Raw genomic sequence first — 17,872 nt, forward strand, 5'->3', positions numbered from 1 at the left:
CTTGCCCATGAAATATATCTTATTATCCTCATTTCATGAATGATGAAACTGAAACTTAGAGAAGTTAAGCCACTTGTTAAGGCCCGAAGTATATTCAATCTTCAACCCAGACTGACCGACTATGCTTCTGCCACCATGCTCCCTTGCCTTAGGAGAACCATGGGGATTAAAACCACAGCTTGGGGAGTCAAAGTGAGCAATTGAAAGGACACAAAGATAGATGTGTACCCGCCCCCCACCCGCTACACCCTTGTTCTGCTCTCTAATCTTTGCACATACCAGAGATTTCGTAAGTTCTGTGAGTACCTGGTTTTCTGCACGTACCAGAGATTTTGTTTTGCACATACCAGAGATTTTGTAAGTTCTGAGGCAAGGTCACAAGACGTGTTTAAGTAAGATAAACTCTTGCTGCCATAAACCTGCTCTCCCGCCTCAAAGTTTGAACCAAAATATCAGAAATGGCAGGAACCAATCATAGTTAGCCAAATCGCCTTGTTCAAACACTAGCCAATCATATATCTGATTTGTATAATAACTCTATGCCCACTTTTCTTAGACTATATAACATTGTTCGGAGCTGAGTGGGGGAGCTCTCCTGCCCGTCTCGTTTCACGAGCGAGGGAGAGTTCCAGGTTCGAACCTGTAATAAAGATCCTTGCTGCTTAGCTTTGACTCTGGACTCTGGTGGTCTTCTTCGGGGAATAAACGGTCTGGGCATAACACAATATAACCAGAAACCTCTTTAGAAAGGTTAGAAAGTAATAGGATTAACTCAGTATCCATGTCCAGGGTAGATGTAAGGGGAAAAGACTAGAAGCTACTGTTACCCTTCAAGGGAGAGGGGAAAGTCCTAGCTAGCTAGGTCAATGGCAGTATGGATAAGGAGGCATGATAGAGCCAATGGACACAAAACACTATTCATTTGGGTGGTTTTGATTCTCCTCCTCCACAGTTTGTATCCCTTCTGTCTGTTCTTTTTCACCTACCTTGTCCTCTGTAAAAAAGGAAAAGTATAGACATTCATTAAGTATCTATTTAATACTGTATATCAATTACTAAATCTCATAGTGTTTGATTCTAGAAATTTAAACTCAGAGAGGTTAAATAACTCACTTAGGGTAAAAATACCCCCAAGCAACAGAGATGTCATTCATACTTGGGGCTAAAGTCCATGCCTCTTGCCATTATTCCCCAGTCTGTGGAGGTAAGTAGAGTTTGTACTGGAAGAACTGGAGTATGGGAAGGTTGAAAAGGAAGGTGGGAAATCATTCTAATTCCTTATATCACTTTGTATATCATGTGTGTCTCTTTTTCAAGCTATTTCCAAGATTTTAATAATGCTTTCAAACTACAGTCAGAGTAGAAAATGCTAATTTATCCTTCAAGTTATACAACAGAATTATTGTACATGAACTAAAAAAAAAAAAAAAAAAAAAAAAAAAAAAAAAAAGTCTCATGATACATAACCCCCTCTTAAAAAGGTCTTTAAATGCTGGCAAGCTTCTGTGATTCAAATGAGCTTGACGTTCTGTTCACAATTTGCTAAGATACTTGAAAATCATTTCAAGGTGAAATAATGAAGTGCATTAACTCTTTAAAGAGGCACTTGAAATGCTAAACAGAAGATATTAGCATTAACAGAAAAAAAAAAAAAAGAGCCTTTTTACAATTACTAGTGAGTTCCAAAGCTAGTATGATTTCTCACAAGAGAAATAAAAGCAAGAGCTGATTGAATTATGTCAATAATGAGTTACTTGGGATTTAAAATTTCAAACAAATCCAAAATTAACAAGAATTTTAAAATTCATAAACACTAAAATAATGTATTCTATTGAACCAGAGTCTGGCCGGGCATGGTAACTCATGCCTATAATCCTAGCACTTTGGGAGGCCGAGGAATCCTAGCACTTTGGGAGGCCTGAGGCCATGAGTTCGAGACCAACCTGGCCAACATGGCGAAACCCTGTCTTTACGAAAAACATAAAAATTAGCTGGGCATGGTGGTGGGCACCTGTAATCCCAGCTACTTGGGAAGCTCAGGCATGAGAATCGCTTGAATCTGTGAGGTGGAGGTTGCAGTGAGCTGAGATCATGCCACTGTACTCCAGCCTGGGTGACAGAGTGAGGAAAGAAAGAAAGAGAGAATGAGAGAAAGAGAGAGAGGAAGAGAGAGGAAGGAAGGAAGGAAGGAAGGAAGGAAGGAAGGAAGGAAGGAAGGAAGGAAGGAAGGAAGGAAGGAAGGATCAGTCTGAAGAGTAAAATAGCCTCATGCTAAAGAAATATTCAAAGTTCCTTCATTTTTCTTTTTCTCAGTAACATTCCTTTATAGCAAATTGACTTTTTTCAGAAAGATAGATTAATTCTACTGTGTATGAGTTTCATTAAATGTCATATACAGCAGACATTGTATGCATGACTCATACTTTGTTGATTTCCTTTATTTGTAGATACTCCCACGTGCTTTGGTACTTCCTAGACTCACACCATCACCACCTCCCCCATTCTCCAGTCACTCATATACCTAGCTAAATTTGATTTTGTGTTTATATTTCTTAACATATCTTCTGAAGTCTTTCCTTAATCCTTTTTGATTGTCCATTACATCTCATGGCCACATTTATTTAGAAACATTTAAGGCCAAAAACATTACAAATCTTCCCATATTATCAATAAACCCCTATCAGTACTTTTCTATCAATATTCTCTATGAGCTAAACACCATTATTAAAATAAAATGTGTTTTGTAAAGTTTTAAATACCAGTACCAAAGTCAAAGTTCACGGCTGCTTCACCATGGTCATACCCAAAGACTGTTCACCATGAGTCTCCTACATAACCTTTTAAGTTTTTTTTTTTTTTTTTTTAGATGCCAAGGAAGTGATCTCAGCTACAATACCATCATTCTACTTCCAAAGATGACTCCTGAAGAATGCTGAAAAGGGTATGGAGAACACAGTAAGTTCCAATTTTTAATTACAAGCCCAACGTATAAGTCAAGTATGATTAAATTACACTCTTGGGGAGTTTGAGTAGAGAGACACTTATAGATAAGGCATAGGAATATTCTAAATAGTTATAAAATGGTTTATTTTATAAGAACACCTTTGGCAAAGAGATTATATCAGAAGACAGTTTACCTGTACTGTGGGTGTTAGTTTATGAAATGTGTCTTAAAATTTGAAAACTTTTCTGGGTAGCTTACCACATGGACTAATACATTTTTCTCAAACATTAATAATAATTGAGAATCAGTTCATAGGAGAAGCAGTGCAAATATGTTCACCCAAATGCCATGAATTTATATGCCTTAAGATCTCATCTGGAAAAGAAATCTAGTGCCTATTTAACTAATGCTCAGAGACATTAATGACACGGTCGTAAATAAATCAAGCTTGCGAACATTTAATTTTTTTTTGAGATTGCTCTGCTGAGCAATTAAAATCAATCAACATAATTATTCCATAAATTTTAAGCTACTGGTGATTCAACTGAGTGAAACATCTAAGTCCTAAAACAGAATGCCAGACTGTCATCACAAAGATTGGGAGAAACCTAAAATTCAAATGCTCTGAAGGCGTGCCAAGTCAACCACTAGACATGTATTACTGTTGAACATATCTGTAGAAAGACACCAATTCTCTCATCACTACTTGCTATTCCAATTTAATCATCCCTGTTAACAAAGGGCATGTATAACAGCTTCCAATTCGAAGTATTCATGAAACATGAATACAAAGTATTAATATTCTAGTTCAAGTTATTAAGTTGCATGGACCAACGAGAATATGCACATCGAGAGCAGGAAAAAAAAACACATTTTTTAATAGCAAAAATGAATTGAAAAAAATTGGAAGATGAGTAGAAGAAAAAGCATACTAATAGTATCATATAAGTGAAAAGCTCAAAGGGAAAATGAAAACAAACTCCAGCTACTTTGACCCCAAATAAAACCTTAACAAAAACAAAAACACATAGCAACTATAAACAAACAACTAATATTCAGAACTGAACATGATTATTAAAAAGCGGAATAGTATGGTCTTCCCTTTTCAGATATTTAGGAAGAGAAAGAATAAAGGCCAAAATGTCAAAGTATTTTTTTTGGGGAGTGGGATTATAAGTGATTTTTAAAATCTTTACATGTATGTATTTTATAAATACATTACTTTTACGATCAGAAAATTATGAAAAATTTTAAAAGGCATGCTAAATAAATTCAAATAATTATAAGGAAAATAGTCTATACAGAAAAATATTCTGCTGTTTTTATAATTGTTTACTGTTGTCCATGGTATAAGTTTATCGGATTGAAAAAATAGAAAGCACAAGCAGGAGATTCAGAGAATGAGTAAATACAAGATTACATCTTTCATTTAGTATTTTCTCTTTTTGCTTCTGAGACTTTTAAGGTATTTTGATGTATTTAAACAGAGTTCCAAAACATCTAGAGCTCATTTCTATTTTTATTAGTCATGAAACTAACAGACAAAGGGCGTTGATTTTTTTTATGTCTAAGATCTCTTCCAACTCAAATTTGAGTTGCAGAAGATATTTAGCATTTCAGAAATTCTGATTTTAAACTTTCAATAATTTTGTAGCCTCAAAACTTCATGTATTACATTTTGGGCTTCACATAGATTGGGCCATTTCAGGTTGGGAGAATCCCATTTATTTTTTTTCAGTATCTCACTTTGTTTCATGTTATGCTTAAGCTTCATGGATAACTTTTATTGGTTGTGTGTCAGAGACAAATTCCACTTAAATTGGTAGATTTTTGCTCCATGTATTAAATGACAATAAAAGGCAATGAATATGAGCAATTTCAAGAACTTGGTTAACTATAGGAATTGCTAAATTAAAAATATAGATAAAAGGATTTCATTTATAAAATAAGGTTATAAAATTATAAAATATAATTTTATCTATCTGATCAAGGATTTGGCCAGAAGAAGCTTGAATCTTCTAGGGGGTCAGTTTTTGCATTCTTATTAAAATTATGGCCATCACCGGCAACTTTACCCAGAAAGAATGTGGTGATTATAGATTCAGGTTCTTCCTTAAGGCAATTAAAGAAGACAGATGAATTGAACACCACAAGTTCTGAATTTCCAGGATGCATCTTAAGTTACATTCTGCATTTGTCATTTGTCTGAAATAGTACTTTTTAAAATAGTTAATGCTTTAAAGGCATGCTCAATAGCCATCTATTTGTAATTTGTCCAAAGCCTTGGTATACTTGGCGCATCCTCAGGTCTGTGTACACACAGACTCAAAATACACAAACACTTCTCATGAAGTCCTAAGAAATCTGGCCAGGAGAGAAGTGACGGCAACAGGACTATGGGAAAACACAGATGAATACCCTTTGCCTCTTCACAGACCAAAGTCATACCTCCAAACAGAAGCACTGAATTCAATGCCCAGTCTGTGTCATTCAATCTCTACCCCTCTATCCTTACCTGTAGTTTGGTTTTGACATCAGTGCCTCTTGTACAAGTTAATTCAAAGCATGCATATGAACCAACTTCCCCAAGTAAGGGCTGTGATGAAAAAATTAGGGTCTGGGATCCTGCCAGAGCCTCCAGTCTCTGGAGCGTGGCCCTTCTTTCTTATTCTTCTTTATCTATGGGTTTCAAATTGTGCTTTTAGTTCCTCAGGTTCTGCAAATGATGAAAGTTCCAACTCCCTTCTGGATTATTTCTTGCTTTTATAGCATCAACTGTGATAATAACAACTGTTACAGAACAGTAAGTGTTTACTGACTGCATTACGTTCGTTTCTGCACTAAGCACATCACAGGCATTCCCTTCTTTAATCCTTGTCACAGTCATAAGGTGGGTTCTTACCATTTTGAAGCTAAGAGAAATGAGACCCAGGAACAATAAATTGTTTTCCCAGGGACACAAGTAGGGCTAGTAAGTGGCAAAGGATGAGAACCCAAGCAATATGCTTCTGGACACAAATGCTCAGAACTATTCTCTTTAATTTTGGCACAGGTCAGCTTCTATCTCCTCCACTAAATCTGTCAATGCTAGTCCAGAATAATTTTTCTCTCCTTCCAAATTCCTCCATTTCTTTAGATCTAGTTTGCCAATAATTCCTTGTAATCTTTCTATATTTCCTTTCTTTCCAACTAGATTATAAATTTCTTAATTGTAGGGCTATGCCCTCTTTCTCCATGATGCTCCCCAGAGAGTTCAGCAGTGCCTCACATGAATTTGGTATGAGTCTTAGAAATTCTTGATAAATGACAGTGCAGACCTAGAATTCAATTTTTATATATCAACTGCCCAAAACAACATTTGAAATAATGTAGTTCAATATTTTACTGGTGACTGTTAAGGAGAGAGATACAGTTTAGAAATCCAGGTGTGTGACCTTAAAGAAGTTTCTTAAGCTCCTTAAAACTCAGTTGCCTCACCTATGCAATTGCAGTATCGATTGCTAACGTGCAGGACTATTGTAAAGGTTAGAGATTCTACATATAGCCAAGCGGCACGTACACAGTATACAGTTGATAAAGAATTATCATTACTTAGGTATTCAGAGTAACCCTGGATTCAACTAGAAAAGTGGTCTTCAAACAATTTTACCTGACCTGAACTCAGACATTTCAGAGAAGAACTTAATCCAGGGGGAGGAATGAGAGGGAATGAATAGCAAGGGAATTTAGGGCAACTGGATGGGCTCCTGGAGGCTGTTCCCCTATTCTGTAACCAGAAAAGTCTGTTCTTATAAGCTTCACAAACAGAACTACTCTACAAAATTTTACTTTAGAAATAAAGCAACAACAACAAATAATCCACTTAGGAAAATAATTTAAACAATGCTGTTTGATCCCACTCAGAAGGTTATAGACAACCACACTTTCAGGTCAATGAAGTGTTGCTCTTCTAGAAGTGGAAGGAATTATGAGGGTATAAAGTGAGTAATTATCAATGAGGCAGACTGTTTCTCCTTTAGAGAAAACAAGTAGTAAAGAATACTTAGCTATCCCAGTATGTAAGTATGTTCAGCTATCCCAGATCGATCCTTGAATCTTTTTTTTACCTGCCTTCTGAGTAGCCAATATTTAGTCTCTAGGATCTACTGTCACCTTCACAGTGAAAACTCAATTCTTCAGGACTCCTGCAAATATTGACTGGCTCACCTCCTTGCCTGTATCCTTCAATACTCCAGGCCTCAGATCTCTACTGGTCTCAATTCTAAGGAACTCTCCATTTCTTTTTCAATGACTGTGATATATGGATGTCTTTTCATCTTCTAACTATAGAAAGCAAAGAGTTATGCAACCCACCTAAGACTACCTGGATCACACTATGAATTAAGTCAATGGCCACCTATGGAAAGTACAAAAGACCTTTTCACTATGAGTCCAAAAGGTTGAACTTAATACATTAATGAGAAATGTATTTTGACATTGGAATATATGAAGACATTATCAACTCAGTTGTTTTCTTAAAAATGTCCATTCACATTTGTTTTCACTTAATCCAAACTATACTCATGACCATGAAAAGGAACAACAAAAAATCAAATGAAACTTTTTCTTTGTTCTGTTTTTCTACCAGCATCCTAACCATCAAGTTTAATAAATCTAAAAGTGATTTTTGTTAACAACATGACTCGACAGTCCATGATTTTTTAATTTTTCCCTCCCTCTCAATCTGTTCTTCTTTTAATTTTACTTCTCACTATTCTTCAAAAGAATATGTTAATAATATGTATAAAGCTGATACTCTTTACTAAGGTTGTGTTTTACTCCTTAAAAGAAAAATGCAACTTTCCTTAAATATCTCTGCTCAACAGCAACAAAACAAGAAAAGAAGCTGCAATGATGCCAATAATAACACTGACTACTTATTATAGAGTCTGGAATTCTCTTTTAAATTCCTCAATATAGACAATTTGATGAACATGATAGTGTGCATATGTGTAGGTTAACACTAACTGAGCACCTATAGGGTATAGTTCAGTCCTCAAACTATAGGGGCATTACCTGGAAGGCCTTGTTACACACAGATAGCTGTGACCTGCCACCAAAATTTCCATTCAGTAAAGCAGGGGCCATAGATTTTGCATTTCTAGTGATGGCCTAGGTGATGCTGATGCTGCTGTTCCAGGGACCACACTTTGAGAATCATTGGGGTAAACAGCTGAAGTTCCCTTACCAAAAGTTCATACATTAGGTATGGGCAGTAGGCATATTAAGAGCCTTATTCAGGAGTCCACACATGGGGGTGGGGAGCAGGAGGAAAAAAGGAGAAGTGCTTATAGGAAGGAGTTTAAATTACTGCTACCTAAATTTGCATCAGAGACTCTGTTAATGAACTATACTAACGCACTTCATGATCTTCGCCTGCATTTTCTCACCTGGAAAATCAAGGACAATCTCCTTCATCTACTAGATGGAGGTATTTTGAAGATTACATTACAAAATGCATGGGATGACAGGTTGTAAATTATAAAGCATTATTAGCATGATAACTTAGAAATTTAGTCAACAAAGAACATCTCATAAGCAGAGCGGGCTTTTCAGATTCACCAACGAAGTGCCAAGGTTACATTTCCTCAGTAGTCAGAGGAAATCGTAGGGGAAAATGAAGGCAAACACACTTGTCACGACTCACCTTATCCTTTTGTTATGTTATATAAGAAAAATAATAATTTTTTCCCAGTCTTCATTCATTGTCATTAGCTGCTGTTTAAATTTTCATAATTCCTCCTTTGAAGAAATTGATTAACTAATATATTTTATGTAAAAAAATGTAGCTACTTAGTAATGTCTTAAACATTAAATCATAAAGTTTCATCTCGTGAAATCTCCATAAGGGTTTCAATGCATTACAAAAACTAGATCCTGCAATAGGTTCTGATTGCTCATTATATGTCTCTAAGGTGTTAAATTTATGACTTTCTCATCATTATGTTACAGAATTCATCCTTTCATAACAGATGTACTTAACATGGATCCATGTGCTAATATTTAAAAATTTTTGAAATCATAACGTGCTGTATAAATTTTTGTGTAAGTGGAGTCCTCAGACCAACAGAAGTAGTCTTATAGATACACTTGTGCTTAAAAGCAAAATGAAAGATTGCAGACAAAATTCAAATGCTTGTGACAGCAGCTATATAGCAAAATAGTGTCAGACTTATGGCCCTCCTTCTCACTAGTTACGGACATGGGCCTAGTTGCTTAACTGCTTTAGGTCTTAGTTGCTTTAGCAATAAAATGGGGGTAACAACACAACCCATCCCAAAAGCGCTGAGCTTCATGTGTTGTTCTTAGTCTTCAAATGTTGTCTGGTTTAATTATTTATTGTTACTGTGGAAACATCCATTAGAAATTCATCCCGACTCTGACCTATAGGCAGGAAGGTTTCCTTTAAGAAAAATAATTACAGAAAATACAGTATTGGCCTATATTACTAATTTGCTTTTTATTCTTCAAATCAGTTGAATAAATACTAAAAATGCCTCTAAGCAAATTGTTAAATGAATGAATGTAGATTCATTATACCAAAAACTGACTCAAGCTTTACATGTGTGGGAGCTTCTTGTGGTGCAGGTTTTTGTGGGAAAATTGCTGCTTCTGCAGGATTAAATAACAAAAACTGCTAACAACAACAACAAAAAAAATCAGTGTTTCTTGTCTATTGTTTAGATTTCCTCGTAAATTACTTGTGATCTTTAAAACATAACACCCCATCAGCTAAAGTCTAACTCTTCTTTAGAAATAGAGAATATTCAAAGTATTCAATGATTTAGTAATTAAAGGAGGGAGAGGGAGAGTAATTTATCTAGCCTTAGGAAGGAATTAAATTTATTGCCTTTCTTTGACTATGGGAGGTATATTTTGCCTCAGAAGCACTGCTAATATATGACTATTTACCAGGCCTGGCCAATATAGAAATTGGACATGAATTTTTGGGAAAGTAGTTACATATAAATTATAAATACATTTTGATTGTAATAGTTTCCCTCAAGCCTAGGGAAAAAAAATCTTCTCAACCTGTAGAAGAAAATATAGTTTAATAATAGTTTGCCTCTTCTCTGAAATTCATTTTCAGTCTACTTAAACAACAAAGAAATGAGATGAAAACATTGCTTTTGCATGTGCATTTGTTCTTGTTAGTCTGTTATGTAGCAGCATTGGTACCTAGTGAATTGATTCCTTTATTAAAGAAATTTATTTCTTAGGGATTACATAATTGGATTTATGTTACTAATTTCACAGTATTCTTTAATAGACAAATGCAATGAAAATTTTACTAAGAAGAATATTGTCTAATTAACTCACTAAACAAGTGTACCAACTTCCCCAAGATGCTGCCAAAATATACTGTTCGCTTCATAGTCCGCAATGATAAAACTCGCGGGAAGTCACTTAACCATCCCTTCCACAACTAGGGTCACGTTTCTACTCATCATTGACCCAAATTTAACTTGTGCCTTCTCTCCTTCTTTCAGGATTCTTGGTAAAAAGCCTGTATTAAACTGGGAGAAAGCAAACACGCATCTTTTTAACTTACCTCTCAAAGGCAGCACAGTGACTGTCTCATCAGCCCAGTTATCTCTCCGGCTCTTTTGCTGTAGCACAGCAAGCATGACAGTACCTGGGTACTTGTGCTCGTGAAAACCCAGTAGTAATGGTATTCTAGCAATTGTTTGTGCTAACGGACAGTGTTGCTTCATTTTCACATGTGAATGTATCTTTATCAAAAATCTAATACTTCATGGTGCTCTACAATGATATTTTCTTAAAAAGTATCTGATTGCTTACTTCTTGGTTTAGGCATCTTAAGAAATTTCCCAGGTTTGCAGCTATTATAAGAGCTTCATCAATGACTCCTTTTCATTCACAGTAAAAATTGGCATTCATGTCTTTTGTTCCTTTACCAGTAAAAAGCATAGTGTGGATGAATGAGATATCGAGTCTAGGTATTAGGTATAGGCATTGTTTTTACAGCATGTAAAAGTATTTACAGCAAAAAATTCAGTCAAATCTTCTATTATTTAATTCTTGTTCATCATTTAGGTTTTTGACAGTCAGCAGATTTTTCTGATACAGTTTGAATAATGTAATGCTTAAAACAGCTGCAAGGGAATGTAAAGCTATTTCACTACATAGACTCAAATTTATTTTAAAAACAAAAATAAACAGAAAACTCCAGACCTTTAAACTTTGTTTTTAAAATGTCTATGACGCTTAGTAAAATATCTTAAGTAGTCAACTTCCCCTTTACTAATAACTTAGGAAAGTTTAAGTATGGAAACTTAAAAATATTCAAACCAAGGCAGAAAAATAGTTTTTTACCCGATATTGTTAAAGTCATCAATTTGTCAGATTTCTTGTATGCTTTTTAGGTTCTTTAGCATTAGTAATGAAGTATTTTAATAAAGAAAAAAACTAAATACTTGTTATTAACAATTTAAGGAGAAATAATTAGATATTTTGCCCAAGTAATGTCATAAAATATCTACCACATCCACCATAGATGTTCTTTGTAGATAACTTTCCGTGGTGATTATATTGACCAGGCATCAAGATATTTCCCTGAAAAATGCTTTTTATTGGGTTTCATTGGAGTATAGTTGAACGAGACCATTTGAATAATACATGACCAAAGGTCTCGAGGCACTGTGAGCTGAAACTCAAAGTAAGAGAAGCAGGGCTTCAATTTAATATTTACAGGCAAAAATACCCCCAGTACAACACATGTCACTGAATTCCTCTCATTGTAAATGAAACGCCTTTTCCTTTTAGGTTTCCAGTAACTTCAACTTCTCCATTTTTGTTATTTTGAAGAACTTTGGGCACAGAAGCAAGGCCCAGGGTAAGTGCAAATTGATATTGCTGTAGCTGTGAGGGTAGTAAAAGTGAAATCACACCCAGGAGTGACACTTTAGGAAAACGTGATAATGATCTGCTTCCAGGTGTGGGGACTGAGTAAGTAAGGGGTATTCAAACAACATGTGAGACATTCTTGCCCCTGTGGGGTTGAAAATGGATGATCAAACTCCTTTCACTAGACAATGTCAAAATATTTCGAAAACATTTTTAAAAATCAATACTGGAAACATTAATTGGTGCTGTGGAAACCAATTCTAACAAGTGATTCTTTTCCCATCCCCATGCCACTGGGAATGTTTGTGACTGGAAAGATACGAAGTGGCCATTTTCAGATCACAGTTAATAAAGAAAACTTGAGGCTATTTAAGCCATGAACAAACTCAAGACTTGTTAAATTCTGGTTTCCAATATAATGTTAATTTTATATATTTTTATTTCTTCATTCCTCAGAGAAAAATCAATAGTTATTTTATAAGGCAGAGGTAGACTATGAATATAGATCTGAATCATACCAGGATTTTTTTCTTTGTATATCACTGTGGTTTTGATTTTTAAAAAATATTCTTCCTGGTGCTATGAGATCTTCCTCCTTGTGCTATCATGATAACCACTGAAAATAAATGTTATTTATTTTCAGAAGAATGCCAATTTATTTTTTTTCCCAGATGAAAACCAAAGAGCTTGCTTCAAACTACCATGGTGCTTCTTTCTGATGGATCACTATGAACAAGCTTAAAATCATATTTTATAGCATATGTCAATATAGAGTTTTAATAAGAAAACTACTTCTTGATAACGTAAGCTTAGAAGAAAAAAAAACACAGGTGTTCTGATCATATTCATTAGCTAGTGAAGTCACTGAAATATATTTATTCACTCCTGATACACTTGCAAAAACTGCTCTCCTGAACAGGAAACAAGTAATGTACATTGAAAAACTATTGAATGCTACCTAGGATTTAGTTACTACTGTGAAAATAAAACGCATTAAGATGCCAGATAACTTTCAGGCTGATCAAGGAAAATAGAAAAGAAAAAGGATCACCAACATTTTCAATCATGAACGAAAGTTGGTGATGTTAGGGTTAAGGAGGTCAAAAGCCAAGGTATGTAAGAAAGAAGAAGCTTGGATAGGTCAGCTATTGTGTAGAAAAATATTCCCCTCAGAATTAGACTAGTACGCCCAAGTGGATGAATCCATTTTGAATGATACTCCAAATGGTCAATACTCCTGTCATTTGATACTACAAATGACATGATGACAGGAAAAAATGGACAAGTTGATGCAATCTTGAATACTAAGAAATAAGTGAACCTTAAAAGCCAAATAAATTTGAAGACATGTTTTTATCACATGTAAAGAATAAGATAGCATTGGGAGTTATATTCTGTAGTCATTTTGTAAAAGTAGCATCCACAATGTGAGCTAATTAGAATCATAACATATCTAACCTGAAGGTTTAATTAAAATATATAGAAAAAAAATGGCGCTTGAGGCCTACAGTCACAAGTACAATCTCCCTAGATAGCAGAGGTGGCATGACAAAAAGTCCTGAAACAATAAACAATCATTATTCATACTTCATACTGCTTATGAAACATTTGGAAGAAACAGTTGCTCACAGATATTGTTTCTGATTCATGCACAAAACCTCTGTACCTATAAATGCAGGTATATATTTGCACACCACCAACTCTAGGCTCTTGTCAACACAACTTTTATATCTTAAGAAGGGACTGTGAAGAAACAAATACGCACACATACACAGATGCATTCTTGAGCTTTCTCTGAGTCTGTGTTAAAGAAGAACATGTCCCATTACTCATTTCCCTTGATGATGGATGCTCTGACCCCAAAAGAGTTAGGCTTATAATTTGCATTCAACATCTAGCAGCTTCTTGTTGAATTAGATTCATAGTGTCTATTTAAATTTGCCAAATAAGAGTACAATAGATGTTGTGCAGATGAACATCACTATATAGAAATCTAATAAGAAAACTGATGTTTATGAAGCAAACAAATCATTAAAAATCTTTGCTGTAAAATTCATGTAAATAAACTATTTAAAATATTTCTTTAATAAAAATTCCATGTTTCATAAGATTAACTACCATGTTATTACCAACTGTTGGCTTTTGGAAATTTTGTAGTTTCAGTTAGATTAAAGTATCAAGCCTGAAATATATAAAAATGTTAAATACTTTAAAACAAAAAAAACTACTTATAATTCTGAGATATCATCAAAATATGCTATTCTGGTCTTTTTTTTTTTATCTGAAAAGGAATATATTTCTCATGAAAATGAAGCATGATTGTAAAACCAGTTTCACTTAATGGAGCCATGACTATTCTTTTCTATAGTTAAGGTTCTTTTTAAGTAAGTAAAAGTTGTGGCAGATTCTATTATGGTTCACTGAGTCTCATTCTTTGAGCTATGTAATTGAATGATCACTTGAAGTAAAAACATGGCAGCATCTATCAATCAAGAGTCCTGTGCTTTCAGAGATCAAGAATCAAATGCCAAGGAAGACTCATCCTAAAAGGGGCCCATTTACAATTGATGTTACAGTGAATCCAATGAATAAAAAGGTGATTCACTAATAAGACGCATAAGACAATTTCTGGGACTCCAGCTGGCCATGCATTCTTATGTTTTTTTAAATCCAATTTCACTGTTATATTATCAGTTATATGCTGCACTTCTGAAGGAAAAAACTAATACAAAAAGTAGTCAATGAGATCCAGATAAAACTAATTGAAATTCACAATGTACTTGTCATTTTGCCAATAGCATTTTTTTTAAATGACAAAATCTAATCAAAGTAATCTGTGATTGAAATCAACCACAGGAAAATGTATCAGAAAGACTTTTCAAACATGAAATACATACATTTGCCTAAAGATACAATGAACCTTACATTGTTGACTTTTGAATTCAGCTCTGTTTGTTATACAGTCATTATATACTTACTCAGGAAGCAGATTAAAAAAAAAAATCTTTTTCCTTCTAACTATTGCAGCTGCTTCTGCCAAGCAACAAAAGTTGCTAGAGAAATCATATATACACATACATGTAAAATTAGGGAAACAAGCTGCTTTATTGCCCTGATTTAAAATAAGCTCAATCAGTAGAAAAGAAAAATGCTATAATATACAGCTTGATGAGCAGCTGAAGGCAAAAATACCCTCAGATGCAGTTTTAGAATTCAGGAGATATCTTACTCAATGATGTTTGAATGAGATGAAGGACATTTCTCCTCTTAATTTTTCTAAACCACTGAGTAAACAAGTGGAATTTATGTGAGGAATATAACCCAAAATAGACAGACATGTAAAAATTTCTTAAATATGATCCTGACACTATAAAGAGAGAAAAGAAAAAGACTTGCTCTTATTTGATTCAAATGTATAAAATTGTATCATTTAAAAAATCCTAACTATGAGAATTTATTGATTAAAGGATAATTCTCAGAAATCAGCAAGAAAATGTAATTTATACAAAACCGATTGTTAACAATCACCTTTAGGAGGAAAACAAATATATCAGCTATATGGCGGGGCAAAAATTAAAATACAAACTAATAAAATTATAAAGATTAAATAAATGGGCATTTTAATTAACATCTCAAAGGCCTAGGGAAAAGACATTAAATATATTTTAAATATATGAAAATAGTCTTACTCTTGACGGTCGCTGTCCGGGTACAGTTGTAAAGAATAGCCAACTCCCCAAACACTTTTCCTGGACCCATGGTACACAACTTCACACCTTCTTTTGTAACTTCAACCTTACCATCTAAAAAGGAGGAGGGAAAAACATGTTATATAAATTCTTTCTCATGCTTCATTTGTTGCATTTTTAATGTGAAGAGGAATGTTAGGCTCATTTGTAAAAATGCAGTTACCAATTTAAAAAAAGTCACCAAGAGGCAATGCAAGAAATGAAACAAAATATGGAAGTTAGGAAAAGTACATATTTTCTTAAATTTACTACTGAAAAGATTTGATATGAGATCCAAAACAACAAGTAAAGATAGAGACAAACAGGCAAACATAATATCATTCCAAGTCTGTTATTAGTAAACCATGGGAATTCCAATTTTAACATAATTTTGAATCTGAAAGAAAACTTGAGTAAGTAGTACATTTTCTACAGCACATTTCATACTTGAAAATTCTCATTAGTGAGGCAGTTATTATGAAGAGGGGAATTACTTTGACCCTTTGCCATTAGTTAATTCTGCTCTTGGTATCTTTTTATTTAAAACATCTTGCCTGACTCAGGCAAGACTGTCTTATCTGCTTCCCAGCTCTGCAACGTTGACTGTAGGAGAAAACAAACTACAAGGGTTGAGGGAAAAGAAAACTGTGTTATGACAGTTTATGTTTGACAAAGGGCTTGGAAAATGAAACATTAAAGGAAGAAAAAAGCTAAGGAAACACCACGTACTGGGTATACATTGTTACCTGCAAGTAAGAAAAATGCTATTTATGAGAGAAATGAAAATATATCTATATAATATATATATATATATATATATTTTTTTTTTTAAAGTCATACCTATGTAGACTAAGAATTTCATCACCTAATACAATCAGGGTAGAAATAAAAAGGCAACAGAGTCCATTCTTGACTGACTTCTCCTCTTCTATTTTTCTCCAAGTTATTTATCCACGGTCTACAGAAGAGAAGCTTAATGCCTGGCAAGAGAGTTAGCTTGTGTTTGAAAGGAACTAATGCTCCTCCAGTGTTTGCCAAACTTCAGGCCTTTATACTTTGATTTCATAATTGTTCCTTTATTTGTGTGCTACCTGTAATATTTAACCTTTTAGAGTATTGACATTAAATTCACTCCTTCACTTTTAAAATCAACCTGGTTTTATCTAGGCAGTAATCTTTGTAACAACTGAGGTTTAATGTGCTGATTAATTATTTTCAAATACTATGGAGATAAAATCTTAAATATATATATATACACACACACATATTTTATTTTAAGTTTAATCCATATACTAGTGGTACATGATTCTCCCTTCAGAGGACATTATCCTACCCTGAAAACCATTTCACATAAATAGTATCAATGAAGAGAGAATTCTGCAGTAATTAGAATAAAAGTCCATAAAAAATCTCCTTATTATTTTTGACTGGTGTATGCATGCCCCTTTTGTATGTAAAGAAACTAGTCAGGAATGAACAAATTCAACAATTCAAAAGGTTTAAAAGGACTTGCTTACACAGGTATGGCCAAATATTCTAGCTTTCTCATGGTTCACTTCTTGACTGTAGGGAAGAAAATTCTTCCCCATCAAAATCAGTACAGTCAATTCATCTTTTCATAAGCTTCAGATAGATCCCATGGCATTTTCCTCCCTTTTTTTCAGTGGCAAGCCTATGCCCCTAGAAATTTCATCTACCACTCAAGAATGAGAGACAGGACAGAATATAACACAGAGGTTAAAAAATTTGTACATCATCTAAAGATAAACCAAAATTTAGTTCTGGTTCCCTTTTCTGTTCCTTACTGGCCTTGTGACCTTGGGCAAATTGCTTAACTTCTCTTTGCCTCAGTGAAATGGATACAATAAAAGCACCTATTTCATTGGATGATTGTCAAAATTAAGTGAGATAAAGCAGGTAAAATTCTTAACGCAGTATCCTGCACATAGCAAATGCTTAATAAATGCTTGCTCTTATCACTGGCATTATTTTATTATAATTTATATGGAGGTATGATTTATTAGATGACACTGAAGCACAATATTCCATCATCTACTACAGAAACTAACCAAGAACAATGTAGGATAATAGAGGTTTTTAATTTCCCCTCCTCCAGTGGAGAAAGAATTTGTTTTCAGATTCCCTCTCTATGGGGGGTTGAGGAGAGAACCTTTTAAATCACATCCAAAGAAGAAAATAGAAGCTCAGAAAATCATACCAATCTTCCTAGATTAATGCAATGGCTTTGTATTTTCTCCATTTGCCTATGCCTGGCCAACATTTGATGTAATAT

At 34.3% G+C, this 17,872-nt stretch overlaps 1 protein-coding gene across 2 annotated transcripts in view; it reads right to left on the reverse strand.

The window, feature by feature from the left end:
- Positions 1-17,872, reverse strand: part of PRKG1 (protein kinase cGMP-dependent 1) — a 1,349,224-nt gene that overhangs the window by 829,078 nt on the left and 502,274 nt on the right. For both annotated transcript variants that reach the window (XM_050805423.1, XM_050805422.1), the window contains exon 3: positions 15,541-15,654. In XM_050805423.1, the coding sequence (XP_050661380.1) occupies positions 15,541-15,654 (114 nt within the window). The remainder of the gene's footprint in view (positions 1-15,540; positions 15,655-17,872) is intronic.

The sequence above is a fragment of the Macaca thibetana genome, chromosome 9 (assembly GCF_024542745.1).
Source record: "Macaca thibetana thibetana isolate TM-01 chromosome 9, ASM2454274v1, whole genome shotgun sequence".
NCBI classification, from domain to species: Eukaryota; Metazoa; Chordata; class Mammalia; order Primates; family Cercopithecidae; genus Macaca; species Macaca thibetana.